Source organism: Oncorhynchus tshawytscha, linkage group LG23 (genome assembly GCF_018296145.1).
Source record: "Oncorhynchus tshawytscha isolate Ot180627B linkage group LG23, Otsh_v2.0, whole genome shotgun sequence".
NCBI lineage: Eukaryota > Metazoa > Chordata > Actinopteri > Salmoniformes > Salmonidae > Oncorhynchus > Oncorhynchus tshawytscha.
The window spans coordinates 12,770,590-12,792,786 of NC_056451.1; the positions used below are offsets into that span (position 1 = coordinate 12,770,590).

At 41.6% G+C, this 22,197-nt stretch overlaps 2 protein-coding genes across 4 annotated transcripts in view; one reads left to right on the forward strand and one right to left on the reverse strand.

Annotated features, from left to right (window-relative positions):
* Window positions 1–8,414: 8,414 nt before the first annotated feature.
* On the reverse strand, window positions 8,415–14,775 carry LOC112222935 (GA-binding protein subunit beta-1-like). 3 transcript variants are annotated; one of them, XM_042304620.1, is made up of 9 exons: window positions 14,632–14,775; window positions 13,735–13,842; window positions 13,381–13,548; window positions 12,992–13,189; window positions 12,647–12,752; window positions 12,375–12,455; window positions 12,021–12,185; window positions 10,083–10,201; window positions 8,415–9,996 (listed from the first exon to the last, which is right to left on the reverse strand). In XM_042304620.1, exons 2-9 carry the CDS (start codon window positions 13,840–13,842, stop codon window positions 9,529–9,531), a joined length of 1,413 nt encoding a protein of 470 aa, XP_042160554.1. In that variant the 5' UTR covers window positions 14,632–14,775; the 3' UTR covers window positions 8,415–9,528. The 3 variants fall into 3 exon arrangements, with proteins under 3 accessions (XP_042160554.1, XP_042160553.1, XP_042160555.1); XM_042304619.1 differs by having other exon boundaries at window positions 13,735–13,845; window positions 14,632–14,774; XM_042304621.1 differs by having other exon boundaries at window positions 12,992–13,186; window positions 13,735–13,845; window positions 14,632–14,772.
* Window positions 14,776–15,048: 273 nt separating this feature from the next.
* Window positions 15,049–22,197, forward strand: part of ptpn23a (protein tyrosine phosphatase, non-receptor type 23, a) — a 32,594-nt gene continuing 25,445 nt past the window's right edge. Inside the window, 1 exon segment of the mRNA XM_042304622.1 lies at window positions 15,049–15,288. Coding sequence (XP_042160556.1) covers window positions 15,205–15,288 — 84 coding nt within the window. The 5' untranslated portion in view covers window positions 15,049–15,204.

The window sequence follows — 22,197 nt, forward strand, 5'->3', positions numbered from 1 at the left end:
ACAATTTTGTCATCAGTCTGTCATCCTCTGGATTTATTGTGCTTTCAAGACAACTGGAAACTCTGGGGGACAAAATGGTTGAATCTTGTTGATGTCTGTGATCTTAAGGTTTTTAAGGTTGTAGCTCTAGATAGAGGCTCAAATTCCGGATTTACAATTCCGAGTTGGATGAAAGTTAAAAATATATTTTACCCGAGTTCCCAATTGTCTTGAACTCACTAAAGTCAGATTTTGGAGTTCTGAGTTAACAGTTATTTTGAGCGCGGCACAAATCTTGCTTCATTAACAGCATGGCCAATGTTAAATGTTTATAATTTTAAACTAGGAAAAGACACCCTTAATCTTAGACTTGGGACCCCACAGCCACTCCAATGAATTGCAGGCTAATGATTGCTTTCCAGTACTTCTAGTTAGCCGCTGATTCTTTCAAAACCACTCATGGTTGAATTTGCGATTTCCAACTTGTTCTGTAATGTTTATGTCCAATGGGCGATGGGCGATGAGCACCGATGCGTTCTATCTATAATTTCTCTTCATTATTTCTCTTCATATGACAAGGGTTTAAAGGGATTTGCCTGTAGATTGTCGACTTGATTCATGATGATGACTGCTAGCTAATATTTTGAAAGTATGATGTTGACATGATCAGTTTATTCAAAGCTACTGTATAATGGGACTTGATGTCATTTTATCTGTGGCCAATGACCTTGAGCCTTCTTGGATGGGCACTTCTAATGTAACTCTATGGCAGCACCCAAGGGGATAGAATTTTCGATGTCTACCCTTAGACTTGGTGGTGACGTAGTGTCCCCATGAGTGACAGAACACTGAGCCAATCACGGCACAATGCTCCATATTTTCTGGCTTGCCCCACCACCACAGAAAGCACTAAGCTAAGCTGAAACACCTGCATTTTGAAGCTGCCTTACTCAAGAAAACAAAAAAGAGACCATGTTTGTATGCGGCTTAATTAATTCAATGATATTTTTTGTTGTTGCATTGTTTGCAAACTGATATGTGACACGTATTATTGCCAAAATAACATGCAAAACTGGCCTGCCCTGAATGACAGGTCGCCACTGATTATATACATTGCATTTACTCATATTTGATTGGTTTGGCTTTCACTACAGGAGCCACCAGTGCTCCAGTATCTTACCACATCTGAAAGTGATTATCTGAGGAAGGCAGGAGGAGCAGTGACGAAATGGATGAGGGGTCCAGGATGGCTGAGGGGAAGGCTGCCTTTGTCTTCGTCCTCCTTCTCTTCATCGCTCTGGCCTTGCTCATCGTGCGCTGCTTCCGCATCCTACTGGACCCATACCGCAGCATGCCCTCCTCCAACTGGACAGACCACACGGAGAAGGACACGTTTGACTACCGCATTGTCTAAGGAGGACCTAAGGAGCTCCCTCGACACTGTATTGCAGTGTCCTTCTCCGTGTGGAGAAGGAGCTCCCTTGACACTGAAGCACTGTCAAATATTGCAATGCTCGAGAAGCAACTTTATTTATCCATTTTGCCCAAGGACCACATGCCGTATGACTGCTGGTGCCAAACCACCAGTGACACCTTTTGGATTAGAGGCAGCCTTCGAGCATGCATCACCTAAGACCTTTCTTTGTCTGCTCTATTGTAACATGTTGTATCAATTGCTTCACCAATTACTGCAGTCATAAGCAGTAATTGCCAGCCCTTATTACCCTAATGACAACACATGCGAGTGATTCGATACGAAACCAGGACAAAAAAAGGTCATCATTTTGCAGATAAAAAAAAAAAATTATCCATAGAATGGTTCTTTGTAAGAAAGATTGTTGACATATATTTGACATTTGTATCTAAAAGCATAATTGAGAAATAATTTATCTAAGTTGTCATATTTATGACATTTTGGCCTTTCCCAGGAGTCCTTAAATTTGCATGATGTGCAATGATGCAAGTAAAAGGAGGGCTGTGATTGGTTACATTGCCTACTGTGCCAATTTCTCAATATGAAACGGTCAATAAAATTAAAATTAGCAGAGATCCCACCATGGAACTTTGATATGCCCCTAGAGTATATTATGTTCAACAATATATTGATTTTTTTTTTTTCAATATTCATGTTTGTATTTTTAAATATTCATAAATTAATGTACAAAAATGTTATTGAAATCATAATAATACTCATATTACAGATCAAGCGTTAAAGTTTAATATGACACCAATTTTAGCTTTTTAGCATCTACAGATGAAAGATTATGGAGTCTTACAGGAGGCCTGGGTAAGGCAAAAATGCCATAATATGGCAACTTTGATTCAGTAATTCTCAGTTATGCTTTCTTCCAAAGGACCATTCTATGGATTAAATGTTGCGAAAATCCGTAAATCATGGTATTTTATTTGTTCTGATTTCGTATGGAATCACTTATAAGGAACATCTTCTACTAAATGGCCAACACTTCTACCAAATGCCTAACACTATAGGCATCATCTAAGGTACCTGCTATCAAATCTAACTCCCGAAGACACACTCCAGGCACTCAACTCGTTGCCACTACTATTGCATTATTTCACTACCCCATCCCCTTAACCTTTTACTGCGGTGGGCTAAACTAGGGTCACACAGAGTTCCTTACCAGTCTTAAACAAATCTACTCAGAAAAAATGTATACACCTTACGCACATGGTTATGGGTTTAAAAAAAGAAGACAATTTTACCAAATCAGATATAGAGTTGAAATGTATTCAATTTTGAGTTTGCATCCCAATATTACATTTTATATACATCACAGAATACTGAAATATAACACAACCGTTTGACATAGCAACACTGGATGTTTATTAATTATGAAACTATGATAAATATTAATAACATTCCACCCATGAGACCACTTTTGGTCATTTGACTGCAGGAAAGGGCTACAGGTGCTCTATGCAACAGTTCCTCCTGCAAATAGAAATAGAAATATAATAAAACATTTCAATTGTGTACTTGTAGTAGTAAAGGAATAAAACTCCATGTAAGAACAAGGAAAACATTTGAATGCCGCTTGAAGCTATAAAGTTGCTTGTTTGCGGCAAGGTCCTCAGTGTATAAACAGTGTATCCTGTGGAATTTTTTACTTCTATTGTCCACTTTGGCCAAGGTACAAAATGCACAAACAATCAATCAAGCATCACTCAAACAAAAATACACTTACACAGAAAAAACAAATGTAGTTACATTTATGCCAACCAGCGCCTTGTGCACTCACTAAAGACACTGACCCTCATTGAGCTGGTTGATACTTTTTGAAATTGGAAGACAGATATTTCCTTTAACATCAGCCAGCCTATAACATAACATTGATATCCATATCTTTGTCACCAAAGTTCTTTGTTTTCTTGCCATCGTGGAAAGAGAGGTAGACAATGTTTCAAAGTATCCTTTAAAGAGACTTCGTTATTTTTTAGGGAGGCTTCAATGGGCCTTAGATGTTTGATGTCAGCAGTGGGATAAGTGTTAACTATTCAATGTCTGCAATCAAAAAAATGACAAATCACTTTTAATGTAAAAGGATCCAGAGTCATAAATCTGAATGACCAAATGAGGTTTTTTGAAATGTTTACTGTGCCGTAACTTGTGCCTAATTATGAACATCTGGATGAGCATTTTAGGGAAATGAGTCGAAAGATTCATTCCAGTAGTTCTGTCGTAGATAGCATCTTGCTATAGTTCTATGTAATATCCTTTTCATATCTGAAATAAAATAAAGCATATCACTGCCTACAGATGGCATGTTAGCAGTGTGCTACATCTGAACAGATTATCACACCTTGGACTATCCCTTTATGGACAATGTCTGTGGCTCTTTATTTGGGCAACTCCTTAACTGTAAGCCTTATAGAGTAGCATGTTTACAGATAGTCCATTCAAGCAGATGTCATACACCTACCAAATGAGTGTGCTTTCACACTTTGACATGTGATGTTCTTGTGATATACTGTGGCCTTTTCCTATCACAATGTATCAGTTTAGTGGTACCTTTCTGTGCACAAGTGTCTTTGCATGTTTTTGCAAAGATTCCCCTCCAAGCATGTTGAGTGCTTTACGCATGTTGATGCTGCTGTTATTTAGTTGGTACAGTACAGTATTCACTGTCAACTTTAGAGCCTTCTTTTGAACATGTATTATGCTTGCCTTGAGCCTCTTTCCTTTCATAATAAAAGTAATTACGATGCATTGCCTTTTTAGTTTCTTGTTTTATTAAGAAGTCAAACATCAGACGAAAAGTTAAGGGAAAAAAACATAATTATTTTTTATTATGCCCTCTCCAAGCTCATGATACGGGTAAAAACGTTAACACTTTCTCTTTAACACATTCTCAGTTTGTGGCAGTGGTAGCTCGCAGCCGTCTGTATCATTTGTGTGAACCCAAGCGCTTTGTCTGGCTCTCATCAGGCCAATAGACACACCTGCTATTGCTCCAGCCGCAGGCAAGGGCTGCTCTTTCGACCGAGACGGATCCAATACCATGCAGAATAACAATTCACTGTGACACACAAATTGGATGCCTTGATATATATAATTATCGTATAGACAGACAGTGATGGGGAACCTATTTAATATTACATCTAAAAACATTTATGTACAATCATTTTGTGAAATATTAAAACGCTTGTGTAAAGTAATAAGCAATTGTTATTGTGCCATTTAGTACAATGCTGTTACATATCTTTCAAAAAAGCTGTGGAGGTCTTCGGTAATTCATATGATCTATTTTTGATATTGACAACACTTCTCTTTGTCTGTTTTTTAAAGATACACATACACTAACATTGGAACATGGATACAAAGCCTTTGTGTGTCTTCTTGCTAGACGAAGGATATCAATGATCTGGAATTATTCTGTATGGAGGAATGGTCTAAGATCCCTCCCAATGTGTTCTCCAATTCTTTTTAAAGGCTCAGTGCCATTATCCTCGCAAGGTGAGGTATTGAAAGGTATTGAAAATGGGTGTCAATAATCTTGAACGCTACCTTTTTGAGAAAATAAATATTACTTGTTAAACACAATCTCATTCTCTGAGCAATTGTATTAGTATAAAATAATATAATTTTACCCCTTTTTGTTGGCATTCAATATACCTCAGTTTTTAAATTATTTATTTTATACTTTCATTTTTGCTCATCTTTATCAAGGTTGTCAATAATTTCAGACCCCACTGTATATTTACACACTATAAGATTGGAATAATATTATGAAATTGTGAAAATTATGTTAAGGGCACTTTCATTGTACGAGCTGTTTGAAAGATGCAGGAAATGTCAGCCTGTCAGTGGGATGGAGTTTTGGCCTTCCATGGTGACATCACCATGCGGTTAATTAGTTAATAGATCAATAAGAAAGAGAGTTCCAAACCTCTGCCAATGACAACTAATTTTCAGTTTTCCCCTCCCATACACCAATCAGTGTGTTCATTGGCTCTTTAAGGTCTACGACACACACTCAGCCACCTTACATACAGTTGAAGTCGGAAGTTTACATACACTTAGGTTGGAGTCATTAAAACTTGTTTTTCAACCACTCTACAAATTTCTTGTTAACAAACTATAGTTTTGGCAAGTCGGTTTGTGCATGACACAAGTCATTTTTCCAACAATTGTTTACAGGCAGATTATTTCACTTATAATTCACTGTATCGCAATTCCAGTGGGTCAGAAGTTTACATACACTAAGTTGACTGTGCCTTTAAACAGCTTGGAAAATTACAGAAAATGGTGTCATGGCTTTAGAAGCTTCTGATAGGCTAATTGACATAATTTGAGTCAATTGGAGGTGTACCTGTGGATGTATTTCAAGGCCTACCTTCAAACTCAGTGCCTCTTTGCTTGACATCATGGGAAAATCAAAATAAATCAGCCAAAACCTCAGAAAAGAAACATTTGTAGACCACCACAAGTCTGGTTCATCCTTGGGAGCAATTTCCAAACGCCTGAAGGTACCACCTTCATCTGTACAAACAATAGTAAGCAAGTATAAACACCATGGGACCACGCAGCCCTCATACAGGAAGGAGACACGTTCTGTCTCCTAGAGATGAATGTACTTTGGTGCGAAAAGTGAAAATCAATCTCAGAACAACAGCAAAGGACCTTGTGAAGATGCTGGAGGAAACAGGTACAAAAGTATCTATATCCAAAGTAAAACGAGTCCTATATCGACATAACCTGAAAGGCCGCTCAGCAAGGAAGAAGCCAGTGCTCCAAAACCGCCATAAAAAAGCCAGACTACGGTTTGCAACTGCACATGGGGACAAAGATCGTACTTTGTGGAGAAATGTCCTCTGGTCTGATGAAACAAAAATAGAACTGTTTGGCCATAATGACCATCGTTATGTTTGGAGGAAAAAGGGGGATGCTTGCAAGCCGAAGAACACCATCCCAACCGTGAAGCACGGGAGTGGCAACATCATGTTGTGGGGTGCTTTGCTGCAGGAGGGACTGGTGCACTTCACAAAATAGATGGCATCATGAGGGAGAAAAATGATGTGGATATATTGAAGCAACATCTCAAGACATCAGTCAGGAAGTTAAAGCTTGGTTGCAAATGGGTCTTCCAAATGGACAATGACCCCAAGCATACTTACAAAGTTGTGGCAAAATGGCTTAAGGACAAGAAAGTCAAGGTATTGGAGTGGCAATCACAAAGCCCTGACCTCAATCCCATAGAAAATTGAAAAAGTGTGTGCGAGCAAGGAGGCCTGCAAACCTGACTAAATTATACCAGCTCTGTCAGGAGGAATGGGCTAAAATTCACCCAACTTAATGTGGGAAGCTTGTGGAAGGCTACTCGAAACGTTTGACCCAAGTTAAACAATTTAAAGGCAATGCTAGCAAATACTAATTGAGTGTATGTAAACTTCTTACCCACTGGGAATGTGATGAAAGAAATAAAAGTTGAAATAAATAATTCTCTCTACTATTATTCATTTCAGACATTTCACATTCTAAAAATAAAGTGGTGATCCTAACTGACCTAAGACAGGGAATTCTTACTTGGATTAAATGTCAGTAATTGTAAAAACTGAGTTTAAATGTATTTGGCTAAGGTGTATGTAAACGTCTGACTTCAACTTTATATGCACTGACTTCATTTCATTCCCAAAAGGGTCTGTTTTAGTTTTTCTGTTGTAATCTATGCAAGTTTATTTAATGGTCTGTAAACAGTTTTCTTGGGAATGTTCCCCTGTGAGTGGGAATGGCCATGAGTAGGACTTAAAGAGGATATTGGAATTGCACAATCGATTTTGCAGTGCAGGGGAATGATTCCTCTGTTGGGGTGCAACATTTATCATACCTCTATTTACTGACTATAGGAAGAAATGGACGTGGAGAAAACTAGCTACAGGATATATGTCCAGTAGGTAAAAAGGGAAAATGAATCTAACCAATATGCTTTGAAGGCATTTAAGGTACATGCACTTTATATTACTTCTTTCTTCTATGCTTCTTGGGTTGAAACATGGTGCACAGCTCATACCATGACCACATAGAGACACCGATGTACTATGGTACATTGTTGAAACCATCACAGCTGTTTCAACAGAATAGATACTGTTCATGTACAGCTAAGCACTTAAAAAAATTGCTTGTAATTTTCCTGATTGGTCACCAGGGACATCATTGTGAAATGCATGCTATAAATAGAAGTAAAGTTAGATTAACTTATTCAGCATTCCTCAAGAGAAAATATGAAATTTAAAAAAAACTCAGGCTCGACGAGGCAAGAAAGAAATGCTCCGTTGTAATAATTGCTTACAGAAGCTATATGGTGAACCTTATACAACCAAATAATTCATTAAAGCTACTCCGTCAGGACTAATTCAAAACGCATAAGATTTAGATTGTTTTATATGCCTGCAGGTATACATGGAGTGTACAAAACATTAGGAACACCTTAATATTGAGTTGCATACCCCTTTCGGGGCATGGACTGTACAAGGTGTCGAAAGCGTTCCACAGGGATGCTGGCCCATGTTGACCCCAATATTTCCTACAGTTTTGTCAAGTTGGTTGGATGTCCTTTGGGTGGTAGACCATTCTTGATACACATGGGAACCTACTACCATGCCCCGTTCAAAGGGCACTTAAATCTTTTGTCTTGACCATTCATCCTCTGAATGGGACACATTCACAATCTATGTCTCAAGGCATAAAAATCATTATTTAACCTGTTTCCTCCCGTTCATCTACACGGATTGAAGTGGATTTAAGAAGTGGCATCAATAAGGGATCATAGCTTTCACCTGGATTCACCTGGTCAGTCTGTCATGGAACGAGCAAGTGTTCCTAATGTTTTGCACACTCAGTGTATGTAGATGCATTGTTTATCGATGAACAATAGTCATATAATAAATAATCAAAAAGGACAAGTAACATGCATGGATAGAATAACAATAAGTGCTTATTTATTGAATTCTAAAAATACATTTGTTAAGAAAGGGGTATTCCACATAAAAAACAATCCAACATTTTCTCACTAACATTATTTTGTACCAAAATGTTTATTTATTTTTCTCCTAACCAACTGGAAGATAACCCCTGATAGTGTTTCTTTATGAACATTATAAAAACACATAGGAGAACATAGTGCCAAACTAACTAGCCATCAAAGAGAGCATATGTAAACAATATTTTTCTGAGAGTATTAGTTTAAACTGGACTGCGATGACAGATCAATGTCTATTGACAGACGCTGGTCTATACAGAGTGTAATGCTTTAAAATTACAAAAGGAACAAAAATAAGAGCTTAAGAATAACATTAATTTACACATTAACTCTGAAATCTAACATTACTTGGAACAAAAAATGAAAACCAACAGTATCTTAGTGTCGGAGTTGTCTGCAACTAAAATAGTACTAGAAGAGGATATTTAAGACTGAGATTTAAGAAAGCTGGCCAACTACCAAAGAAACACCGATATCTCACACATCGACCTCATCCACACATGCCCAAACACTCTCACATTGAGGTACGCAAATAACTACAACTTAGCCAGCCTTGGACAACCTTTTCGGAAGAATCAGATACATTTGCTCAGTTAACACTATACACTTGAGCTAACTTGATTCTACCATTTTAAACATGACGCTGATGACAGGAACCAGAAATGCTGTGGATTGAATATCCTTTTTAGAATGTGTTGCAAACCTTATTCTTAGGAGAATGAATGCAGTGCAATCAAACCCACATTGCAGTATTTACACTCCTATGCAAACATACCTTTTCTTACTTTCTATAAATTTACAGAATGGTTTGTACACTGTGGAGCCATCTGCATCCTTAACTCCTCCCACATGGCTCAGCGTTAGCTTACAAGAGCTCGCCAATGGCTTCAAAAGTATTGCAAGTAAATAAAATTATCTCAAAGCCTAGTTACAAATACAAGTACAACGTTATTGTTCTAAAATAACAAACAAGTAATAAATGTTTATATTAATATAAAAGCATAAAACAAGACATCATGAGAGAACACCAAGAGAACAGAGGGACACTCGACTACCGCCTCCTCCCACGTCCTCGTCCCCTCCCTCTCCCCCGTTTGGGGGTTGTTGTGACCTTAGTTGAAGCCTTCTCCGTTTCCTCGGTCTCATCCACTGTTATCTGTTCTCCCTCCCCTGAATCCAGCTCCTCCTCCACTTTAACCAGAATGGTGTCTTCCGGAAATGGGACGTCCTCCTCCCCTTCCACTTTGTCTTCCTCTACAACTCTCTCCTCTGTCTCATGTTGTTTTTCTATTTGGACCACCTCCTCCTCTACCTCCTGGACACCTGTGCAGGTAGAACCAGTAGCATTGCTGGTATTGTTGCTCTGCTGTTGCTCTATGGCCTCCTCTAGTCGGAGGCGGTACTGCTCAGCCTCCTGCTCCTTCTGTAGGAGCTGTGTGCGGTACTCCTGGGCCTTCCGGTTGGCCTCCTGCAACTGCTTCTGGAGCTGCTCCCGACTGCTGTCCCCTGACTTCGCTTTCTGAGAACGATGGACACATACAGTAAGAAGAAAGAGACGATTTCAGAATATTATGCCAAGCAACAAACATGGGGACCATTGCTGACCTTTTCTTTGGGTCTGGTTAGGATGACTGCAGACTCTATTCTCCTCTTGCGTGCCAGAGAGGGATAAGGCTCCTGTTCCACCACCTCCTCTGTGATCTGACCAGCCGGGACTGCCACCACTACAGAAACAAAACATAAGCTCATGAATGCATTCATTGTAATGGCTTGAAAAAGGCTGACATGAGCACAATGTAAACTAAATAAATATACACTCGGTGGCCAGTTTATTGGGTACACCCATCTAGTACCGGGTCGGACACCCCTTTGCCTCCAGAACAGTCTGAATTCTTCAGGGCACGGATTCTATAAGTTGTGGCATTCAAATGTTGCTTAATTGGTATCAAGGGACCTATCAAGAGGCATTTTCTTGTTTTTATCTGATAGGAGTGGAACTCGTGGGGTTGTCTGCTGCAATAGCCCATCCGTAACAAGGATTGACGAGTTGTGCGTTCAGAGATGCCATTCTGCACACCATTTTTGTACTGTGCCGTTATTTGCCTGTTTGAGGCATGCCTGTTAGCTTGCATGATTCTTGTCATTCTCCTTCGACCTCTCTCATCAACACGTTTTTTTTTGCCCACGGGACTGCCACTGACTAGATGTTTTTTTTGTCGTCACACTATTCTCTGTAAATCCGAGATAGTGTCGTGCTTAAAAGCACGGGAAAAGCCATTTCTGAAATACTGGAACCGGTGAGCCTGGCACCGACAATCATATCATGCTCAAAGTAGCATAGGTCATCTCAGCGTTCAACACCATAGTACCCTCAAAGCTCATCACTAAGCTAAGGAACCTGGGACTAAACACATCCCTCTGCAACTGGATCCTGGACTTCCTGATGGGTCGCCCTCAGGTGGTGAGGGTAGGTAGCAACACATCCGCCACGCTGATCCTCAACACTGGAGCTCCCCAGGGGTGCGTGCTCAGTCCCCTCCTGTACTCCCTGTTCACCCACGACTGATTGGCCAGGCAAGACTCCAACACAATCATTAAGTTTGTAGACGACACAACAGTGGTAGGCCTGATCACCGACAACGACGAGACAGCCTATAGGGAAGAGGTCAGAGACCTGGCCGGGTGGTGCCAGAATAACAACCTATCCCTCAACGTAACCAAGACTAAGGAGATGATTGTGGACTACAGGAAAAGGAGCACCGAGCACGCCCCCATTCTCATCGACGGGGCTGTAGTGGAGCAGGTTGAGAGCTTCAAGTTCCTTGGTGTCCACATCAACAACAAACTAGAATGGTCCAAACACACCAAGACAGTCGTGAAGAGGACACGACAAAGCCTATTCCCCCTCAGGAAACTAAAAAGATTTGGCATGGGTCCTGAGATCCTCAAAAGGTTCTCCAGCTGCAACATCGAGAGCATCCTGACCGGTTGCATCACAGAGGAAGGCCCGAAAAATTGTCTGCATGCTATGCTATCTGCATTGTGTCCCACCACCCTCCCTTTTTACGCTACTGCTACGCTCTGTTCATCATATATGCATAGTCACTTTAACCATACCTACATGTACATACTACCTCAATAAGCCTGACTAACCGGTGTCTGTATATATCCTTGCTACTCTTATTTTCAAATGTCTATACTGTTGTTTTATTTCTTTACTTACCTACACACACACACCTTTTTTTTGCACTATTGGTTAGAGCCTGTAAGTAAGCATTTCACTGTAAGGTTGTACAACACCTGTTGTATTCGGCACACGTGACAAATAAACTTGAATTTGATAGGTCACTCATTTTTCCCATTCTAACAGTCTACAGCTGCAACATTAACTGAATGCCCCAATGCCTGTCTATCTGCATTTTATAGCAAGCCACGGCCACGTGACTCAATGTCTGTAGGAACCATTTGTGAACGGGTGGTGTGCCTAATAAACTGGCTACCGAGTGTATAAATGGCTATATATGGCTGTGGTTTCCTACTTACTTTGCTGCCCCTGCATAGTGACAAAGAACTGCTGTCCAAGTCCCGCTGGCTGCAGGTTGCCGTGTTGGTCCGTCACTATGGTGATGACCCTCTGACCTCCATCGCCCACTACATGCTGAATGGCGGAGTCCACAGAATCTGCTGCGATCGCATCCTCAGATTTGCCTGTGGGAAAGATAGTTACATACCATTGCAGTCTAAGAACTATAATACAGATCGTGTTAGCCCTAACGCACAGAGAGTTATCATAATTTTATAGAATATGATATAGATCAAAGTACTATTAATTGTAACATGAGTAGCTCAGAGTAATTTGTAGTGTTATCCTCATGGTTATGCATAGACATCACTTACCTGCATTGTTACCCATGGGACCGGAGGCTTCTGCCAGGGCTGCCAGTGTTGCCAGGACTGAGGTGGTAGAGACAGATTCTCCTGGGATAATAAGACAATGCAAAACCTCAATCAAGTCATCCCATTTAGAAGTGTCTTGGGTGAGGTCAGGTGGTAACTAAGATTCCCCCATTTATATCAATTATAAATGTCAGTGAGTTATATTATATTTGATGTACCTCTACTTAAATTTGTACCTAACTTAATGTAACCAGTGCCCCAGTTGCCCATACCTGACTTGGCGGTGGTGTTGACGAGGTCAGAGAGGTTCACGACCCCAGCAGAGGAAATTATGAACTGGGGCTCTGGGTTCATGTTCACTTGGTTCTGCATGCCATCCTGTGTACATACACAAAACACACCTTGAAGATGTTATTTAACAATAACAGACACAGTTCCTCCTCAACCTTCAGGGTCTCAACACACGCTACATAAACCAGCGATAAGAACACATACTTGCATGTGTTTAGATCCCCCCCGTGTTCGCTTCCCTTCTTATACAGACAAGGGCATTTTTGTGAAAACAAATGAACATCAGAGCCATATAAATACAGTACACACACACACAGTCCCTTCACCTGTAACAGTATCATGAGCTCAGTATTGCTGGTGTCCATGGCAATGTCAAAGGGTGTCTTGTCAAACTTGCTGAGGGAGTGGACGTCTGCTCCATATTTGAGCAGCAGCTCTGCCACCTCTCTGTGACCGTGCTGGGCCGCCCAGTGCAGGGCTGTCATCTTCAGCATGTCCTTAGCGTTGATGTCCGCTCCGCTCTGCTAGGGAGTACAGCACGCCCCACAGTGGTGGAAAAGAGATAGGAAAGTGAGACGGGTAGCCTAGATTCCAAAATGAGGGTGGTGAACATTCAACATGAATAAAATAATCAGTCACTTTACTAAAAATAGAACTGTTATGTTTTTCATATAAACTGCTGAATACTGTCAGCTTTACATTTGGTTGCCCTTACACTGACTAGCAGCTCCACTATATTGGAGTGGCCCTCCGTGGCCGCCATGTGGAGTGGGGTCCTGTCCACTTTGGTCCGGGCATCCCTGCTAACACCTGCTCGAAGGAGCACCTCAGCAGTGGAGTGGTGTCCGTACTGAGCCGCTAGATGGAGCGGGGATGTCCCCAGCTAGAACACACAGTTTGGTTTATGAGGACCCAGTCCCTACAACACTGTGTCTGGATTGTGTGAAAGAAGCCAGCACTGCAACATAGGTAGATTTGTGATGTACCGCAAGAGATCTGAGGAACAATATCTCTGTTTTAGGCTACATGAGGTGAGTAGATGTGAGTATCCATACAGTGAGACCCTTACCCAATCAGTGGTGAAGGGAGCTCCATTGACCATGAGGGTCCTGACATCATCATCCAGCCCTGCCCGTGCAGCCTCCAGCAGCCGCTTCCCCAGGTCAACCAGTGACATCTACTGGGAGACAGAAAGAGTGCTTTTGCGTAAGTGTCAAAACAGTAAGACAACCCTCGAGTGAATATAAGCCAGGCATTGCTAAAAAGTCTAGAGAATGTTTTTTGCTGCCAAAATAGTATTGTTTATGCTCTGCGAAACATGTTGCATCAATGTGTTTTATTGGTGTAATGTTGATGGTTGTATTGAAGGAAAAATTGCAGTACTAGGAAATATTCCGTTTTTGTAAATGTGAAGCAATCGTAGTCAGAACACATGTGAAATTGTGGCAGCAATAAGAATCAACTTGGCAAAAGTGAAATGATTTATTTTGCTAAAATACAAGTGTCAAGTCACATGCTAGCTGAATAAACACTGACTGAATGATCGCACAGTTAATTTAGCTGGGCTTGAACTTCTCGTCAGCTAGTAATACATCTAATAAACAATCAACACTATATGCTTTGATACTTGGTTGGTGTTATGTTCCGGTGGAAGTCGAATATGAAACTACGGATGTCAAAGAAGTGGGCACCAAATCTGGCTACTTCCACATCCGCACTATTATTGCTAGCTAGCTAACGTTAGTTACTAGCATTCAGAACTGAAGGTGGCTTTGATTTCCACAAGACACATAATCAATAACATCTTAATAGTATTTCGCGTTGGCGTTTGGGGTATTTAGCTACATTGCAAGATAGCTAGCTCGTTAGCTTAACGTTAGATAGCTAGCTAAGTTGCAGAGCATTTCTACACGGTTTGTTATTTAGCTACAGCTAACTATGGATTCGACTTTCAAGTGTTGCTTACCTTAGAAAGTCGTTCGCTAAAAGTGCAACTCTTCTAATTTGTGCCGCTGAATGTGTGTTTATTACACTTTCGTAACTTTGCTAGACAGCTAAACAAATATCATAATATTTATATTTTTTGCAGAATCAAATATGGCGGCCAGTCACACCGGAAGTGGTAATAGTATGTAGTGTGCAGCAAAAATGTTCCACAAATGTTCCCACGCTCGAACATGATGATAAAATACATTAGTATAACTTTACAAAAGATATACTATTATGTCATGTAGTTATTGCCTAACCAAAGATACTGAATATAGCTAGATGTTTCAAATTCAAACCATCTAGTGAAACAAGTAGTTTGATCTAATATAGTGAACTACATTTCCCATAAACATTTGCGCACTGGAACATTCCTTCTGGCGTCACGTCCCTTAGCGTCCATCGTTTCCTGTTGAAGTGTAAATGGAGACATGACACAGTTGTTTGGGGATTATAAGAAACAATATATAGAAATCCACTGAATTAAAAACTGCTGTAGTGATATTTAAATTGAAGTCACTTTAACTCAGGCTCGGTGCAGTCGCTGGCCGCGATGGAGGCGGTCCCCCGTATGCCAATGATCTGGCTGGATCTGAAAGAGGCAGGGGAGTTCGAGTTCAGCCCGTCGGTGAGACAGGTGAGATGGGTGGGGGAGTGGAGCAACAGGGCACTGCCGGGCGGTTGAGATCGGAAGTCAAGCAGACAAGGATTACGGAAGATAATCATACGTATCGAGCACATCTAGACAGTTATTAGCCTGACGCATCAAGTAAAGGTAGTTAACTAGCTCGTATCTGTTTAGCTGTGTCAGCCATGACAATCGCCTTTGTTTACAGTTAGCTAGCTAAGTTGATAATTAGTTAGCTATTTACGTCAACATGTAGTTAATGTGTCAGATACCCCAGTCACAACAAATAAATAAGCTATAGTAGAACTAGCTGTCTTGGTTTCTGTGCAGGCCTGATAGTCTAGCTAGTTAGTCTATAAAATGATGTCATTGTCACATGCACCCTGGATTATTTTGCTTTGATGTAGAGGCAAATTTGGTAGATTGGAATCCTATATGTTCACAACTTTGTCCGTGGTCATTAAGGGGGGGGGACATGGTAAAAAATAACTAAGACATTCAGAAATTAGTGCTGGAATGAGTTAAAATTAGAGAACAGCACTGTAACGTTAGGTGAAGGGTCATAGTGGAAAACTCTGCCATAGTCATCATAACATAATTCTGATGAAATCCTCCCACACACCCACTACAATTGCGTCTAATGCCTTACGATCCAATCTCCTTTCTTCCTCCTCCACCTCATGCTCCAGATATTACTAGAGGACCGTTGCCCTCTCTGGTCCTTCTTCTTTGCTGCCTTAGTCCCAGATCACTTTTCTAGCAATGTTTGTCATTGACATTCAATGAAGGTTACGATATTTATCATAGCAGTGACAGATTGTTTATCTGGAAAGAAAATTAAGGATAACAGTCCATGGAAAAGTAATGGAAAGGAGGAGAAAGAGAGCTGGGAGATGAATGGAGAGAGAATAATAGAGTTTCTTTGTTTAGGCTAGCAGTGCAGCTGGAGTTTTGTAACAGGACAGTGTTGAAGCACAATACTGATAGACAACCGTGTGTTATTTATTTGGCTATGGCAGACAAATATACTTTGTTTAAGGAGGATATTATGTTGGAGATGTGTGTGGCTTGTAATGAGGACAAATAATGGTCTCCTTAACCTCCAGACTGTGGCTCCAGTGAGTCTGACTATAAGTAGCTGCTTATTAGAGAGGCTCATCACTGACTGGAGAATACTTACCACAGCAGGGCATGATGGGATTGCTCCAGAGCCATTTGGAGGCCAAATCCTCCCAGTCCAGCCAAAAAGGTCATAGACAATCATGACAAGGGAATTTTGATAAGATTCAGGATTCAATGTTAAGACAGATTGATCATGTATTTGTCATCCAGGTTCAAATTTAGCAGATTACATGTGATGCAGGTACAGTGCATTCGGAAAGTATTCAGACCCCTTGACTTTTCCCACATTTTGTTAAGTTAGCCTTACTCTAAAATGGATCAAATATTTTTTTTCACTCAATACCCCAAAATTACAAAGCAAAAACAGGTTGACATTTTTGCAAATTTATGAAAAAAACTGAAATATCACATTTACATAGGTATTCAGACCCTTTACTCAGTACTTTGTTGAAGAACCTTTGGCAGCGATTACAGCCTCAAGTCTTTTTGGGTATGACGCTACAAGCTTGGCACACCTGTATCTGGGGAGTTTCTCCCATTCTTCTCTGCAGAGCCTCTCAAGATCTGTCAGGTTGGATGGGGAGCGTCGCTGCACAAGTATTTTCAGGTCTCTCCAGAGATGTTTGATCGGGTGGAAGTCCGAGTTCTGGCTGGGCCACTAAAGGACATTCAGAAACTTGTCTCAAAGCCACTCCTGCATTGTCTTGGCTGTGTGCTTAGGGCGGTTGTCCTATTGGACGGTGAACCTTCGCCCCCAGCCGGAGGTCCTGAGCGCTCTGGAGCAGGTTTTCATCAAGGATCTCTCTGTACTTTGCTCAGTTCATCTTTCCCTCGGTCCTGACTAGTCTCCCAGTCCCTGCTGCTGAAAAACATCCCCACAGCATGATTCTGCCACCACCATGCTAAACGGTAAGGACGGTGCCAGGTTTCCTCCAGACGTGACGCTTGGCATTCAGGGCAAAAAGTTCAGTCTAGGTTTCATCAGACTAGATAATCTTGTTTGTCATGGTCTGAGAGTCTTTAGGTTCCTTTTGGCAAACTCCAAGTGGGCTGTCGTGCCTTTTACTGAGGAGTGGCTTCCGTCTGGCCACTCTACCATAAAGGCCAGATTGTTGGAGTGCTGCAGAGATGGTTGTCCTTCTGGAAGGTTCTCCCATCTCCACAGAGGAACTCTGGAGCTGTGTCAGAGTGGCCATCGGGTTCTTGGTCAGCTCCCTGTCCATGGCCCTTCTCCCCTGATTTCTCAGTTTGACCGGGCGGACAGCGTAGGAAGAGTCTCGGTGGTTTCAAACTTCTTCCATTTAAGAATGATGGAAACAACTGTTCTTGGGGACCTTCAAGGCTGCAGAAAGGTTTTGGTACCCTTCCCCAGATCTGTGCTTTGACACAATCTTGTCTCAGCTCTCCTTACAATTCCTTCAACCTCATGGCTTGGTTTTTGCTCTAAAGTGCATTGTCAACTGTGGGACCTTATATAGACAGGTGTGTGCCTTTCCAAATCATGTCCAATCAATTGAATTTACCACAGGTGGACTCCAATCAAGTTGTAGAAACATCTCAAGGATGATCAATGGAAACAGGATGCACCTGGGCTCAATTTCAAGTCTCATAGCAAAGGGTTTGAATACTTATGTAAATAAGGTATCTGTTTTTATTTTTATAAATTTGCAAAAAATTCTAAAAACCTGTTTTTGCTTTGTCATTGTGGGGTATTGTGTGTAGATTGGTGAGGAAAGTTTATTTTATTTTGTTATAATTTAGGGTAAGGTTGTAACTTAATAAAATGTGGGAAAGGTTAAGGGGTCTGACAATTTCCGAATGCACAATATATATACAAAAGTATGTGGATTTGACTATTTCAGACAAACGGGCGTATAAAATCGAGCACACTGCCATGCAATCTCCATAGACAAACATTGGCAATAGAATGGCTTTACTGAAGAGCTCAGTGACTTTAAACGTAGCACCGTCATAGGATGGCACCTTTCCAACAAGTCATTTTTTCAAATTTCTCTCCTGCTAGAGCTGCCCTGGTCAACTGTAATTGCTGTTATTGTGAAGAGAAAATGTCAAGGAGCAACAACGGCTCAGTCGCGAGGTGGTAGGCCACACAAGCTCACAGAACGGGACCGCCGAGTGCTGAAGTGCGTAAAATCGTCTGTCCTCAGTTGCATCACCTACTACTGAGTTCCAAACTGCCTCTGTAAGCAAAGTCCGCACACTAATGCTCTTGTGGCTGAATGGAAGCAAGTCCCCGCAGCAATGTTCCAACATCTAGTGGAAAGCCTTCCCAGAAGAGTGGAGGCTGTTATAGCAAAGGGGGGACCAACTCCATATTAATGCCCTTGATTTTGGAATGAGATGTATGACGAGCAGGTTTCCACATACATTTGGTCATGTAGCGTACATGAGTCAACATTCAAATTTTGTCCACCACTAACCAGATTTGAATAAGTGTTTAATAATCCGTCTGAAAAAAATCTCTAAATTGATGACATCCTTCCAAAACTACACATCATTGATTATTAACATTTATCTACAGTACTGCTGTGTATGTATCATGGCATTGGTCACCTTTGACCTCAATGGAAATAGAAACACAGTAGGGTAAATCCATTTAAATTCAATAACTTTTTGACAGCATTCCTTTTGGTTTAAACAAAACTTTCCATACGTTTGCCCATGGAAGAGGAGGTCAGAAAGTTTTTTTTACCCGAATGCCAAAACATAAAAGATAAAGATAAAACTGTTCAAAGTACTCATGTTGCATACCCAACCATACCATGAGAGCCATTGTCTTCATCACTGGAAAATATAAACTGTTGAGTTTGATATAATTTAAAAGCTTACAAACAGGGTTGTCAAAGTATTTCATATTTTCTAGATATAAAATAAATATTTTAACCTTTAACATTAATTATCTAACTGCTTAAACTCAGGTATTTTTTTCATTTTCACATATGTTGTAATTTAGACCCTACTTTCCATTGTCTGTTTTGGGGTTGTGCCTGCCATCAGTTGACACAACATGCTCTTAAGTACAGGGTGAGTGGCATTTGAATCATAGAAATACAATTCATAGAATGGACCTATCCCTTCAGACCACTGCAACTTATCTGGAACAATGGGTACACCATTGAAATTGAATACAAATTTGAACTTCTAATTACTGCCACAAAGATGGCTGCCGGTCCACCCACCATTGAATCTCAACTTAAATGGTCATGTTTATTCTATTATCTATACTTCCCTAAAACAGGAAGCACCAGCACTTGGGCAATAAGAAAGTGGTCAGATGAAGCAGATGCTAAGTTACAGGACTGTTTTGCTAGCACAGACTGGAATATTATCTGGGATTCTTCCAATGGCATTGAGGAGATCAAATCAAATTTTATTTGTCACATACACATGGTTAGCAGATGTTAATGCGAGTGTAGCGAAATGCTTGTGCTTCTAGTTCCGACAATGCAGTAATAACCAACGAGTAATCTAACCTAACAATTCCACAACTACTACCTTATACACACAAGTTTGTACATAAAAATATATGAATGAGTGATGGTACAGAACGGCATAGGCAAGATGCAGTAGAAGGTATCGAGTACAGTATATACATATGAGATGAGTAATGTAGGGTATGTAAACATTATATTAAGTGGAATTGTTTAAAGTGGCTAGTGATGCATTTTTTACATCAATTTCCATTATTAAAGTGAGCTGGAGTTGAGTCAGTATGTTGGCAGCAGCCACTCATTTAACAGTCTGATGGCCTTGAGATAGAAGCTGTTTTTCAGTCTCTCAGTCCCTGCTTTGATGCACCTGTACTGACCTCGCCTTCTGGATGATAGTGGGGTGAACAGCCAGTGGCTCAGGTGGTTGTTGTCCTTGATGATCTTTATGGCCTTCCTGTGACATCGGGTGGTGTAGGTGTCCTGGAGGGCAGGTAGGGTACCCCTGGTGATGCGTTGTGCAGACCTCACTACCCTCTGGAGAAAAGTTTGTGAGTGCTTTTGGTGACAAGCCGAATTTCTTCAGCCTCCTGAGGTTGAAGAGGCGCTGCTGCGCCTTCTTCACAACGCTGTCTGTGTGGGTGGACCAATTCAGTTTGTCCGTGATTAGTACGCCGAGGAACTTAAAACTTACTACCCTCTCCACTACTGTCCCATCGATGTGGATAGGGGGGTGCTCCCTCTGCTGTTTCCTGAAGTCCACAATCATCTCCTTTGTTTTGTTGACGTTGAGTGTGAGGTTACTTTCCTGACACCACACTCCTAGTACACCACATCAGTCACTGGCTTCATCAATAAGTGCGTTGATGAGGTCGTGACCGCTCGCACATACCAGAAGCCATGGATTACAGGCAACATCCTCATTGAGCTAAAGGGTTGAGCTGCCGCTTTCAAGCAGGGGGACACACCCGGAAGCTTATGAAATCCCGCTATGCCCTCTGACGAACTATCAAACAGGCAAAGCGTCAATACAGGACTAAGATTGAATCGTACTACACTGCCGGCTCCGACGCTTGTCGGATGTGGCAGGGCTTGCAAACTATTACAGACTACAAAGGGAAGCACAGCCGCGAGCTGCACAGTACACGAGCCTACCAGACAAGCTAAATTACTTCTATGCTCACTTCGAGGCAAGTAACACTGAAGCATTCATGAGAGCATCAGCTGTTCCGGACGACTGTGTGATCACGCTCTCAGCAGCCGATGTGAGTAAGACCTTTTAAGCAGGTCAACATTCACAAGGACAAAGTGCCAGACGGATTACCAGGACGTCCACTCCGTGCATGTGCTGATCACTGACATTTTCAACCTCTCCCTGTCTAAGTCTGTAATACAAAGTGGCACAGTGATGTAATACACAAGGCACAGTGATGCCGAAACGTTGGTAAATTACATTTCTGGGAGTTTATACATGGAGTGTGCGACTTTCTTTATTTTGATAGTCTGTAATACCAACATGTTTCAAGCAGATCACCATTGTCCCTGTGCCCAAGAACACTAAGGTAACCTGCCTAAATGACTGCCGACCCGTAGCACTCACTTCTGTAGCCATGAAGTGCTTTGAAAGGCCGGTCATGGCTCACATCAACACCATTCTCCCAGAAACCCCAGATCCTCTCCAATTTGCATACCGCCCCAAACGATCCACAGATGATGCAATCTCTATTGCACTCCACACTGGCCTGTCACACCTGGACAAAAGGAACACCTATGTGAGAATGCTATTAATTGACTACAGCTCAGCGTTCAACACCATAGTGCCCTCAAAGCTCATCACTAAGCTAAGGACCCTGGGACTAAACACCTCCCTCTGCAACTGGATCCTGGACTTCCTGATGGGCCGCCCCCAGGTGGTAAGGGTAGGTAACAACACATCCGCCGCGCTGATCCTCAACACGGGGGCCCCTCTGGAGTGCGTGCTCAGTCCCTTGCTGTTCTCCCTGTTCACTCATGACTGCATGGCCAGGCACGACTCCAACACCATCATGAAGTTTGCCAATAACACAACAGGGGTAGGCCTGATCACCGACAATGATGAGACAGCTTATAGGGGGGAGGTCAGAGACCTGGCTGTGTGGTGCCAGGACAACAACCTCTTCCTCAACGTGATCAAGATAAAAGAGATAATTGAGAACTACAGGAAGACGAGGACCCAGCACACCCCCATTCTCATCGACGGGGCTCTAGTGGAGCAGGTTGAGAGCTTCAAATTTATTGGTGTCCACATCACCAACAAACTATCATGGTCCAAGCATACCAAGACCGTTGTGAAGAGGGCACGACAAAA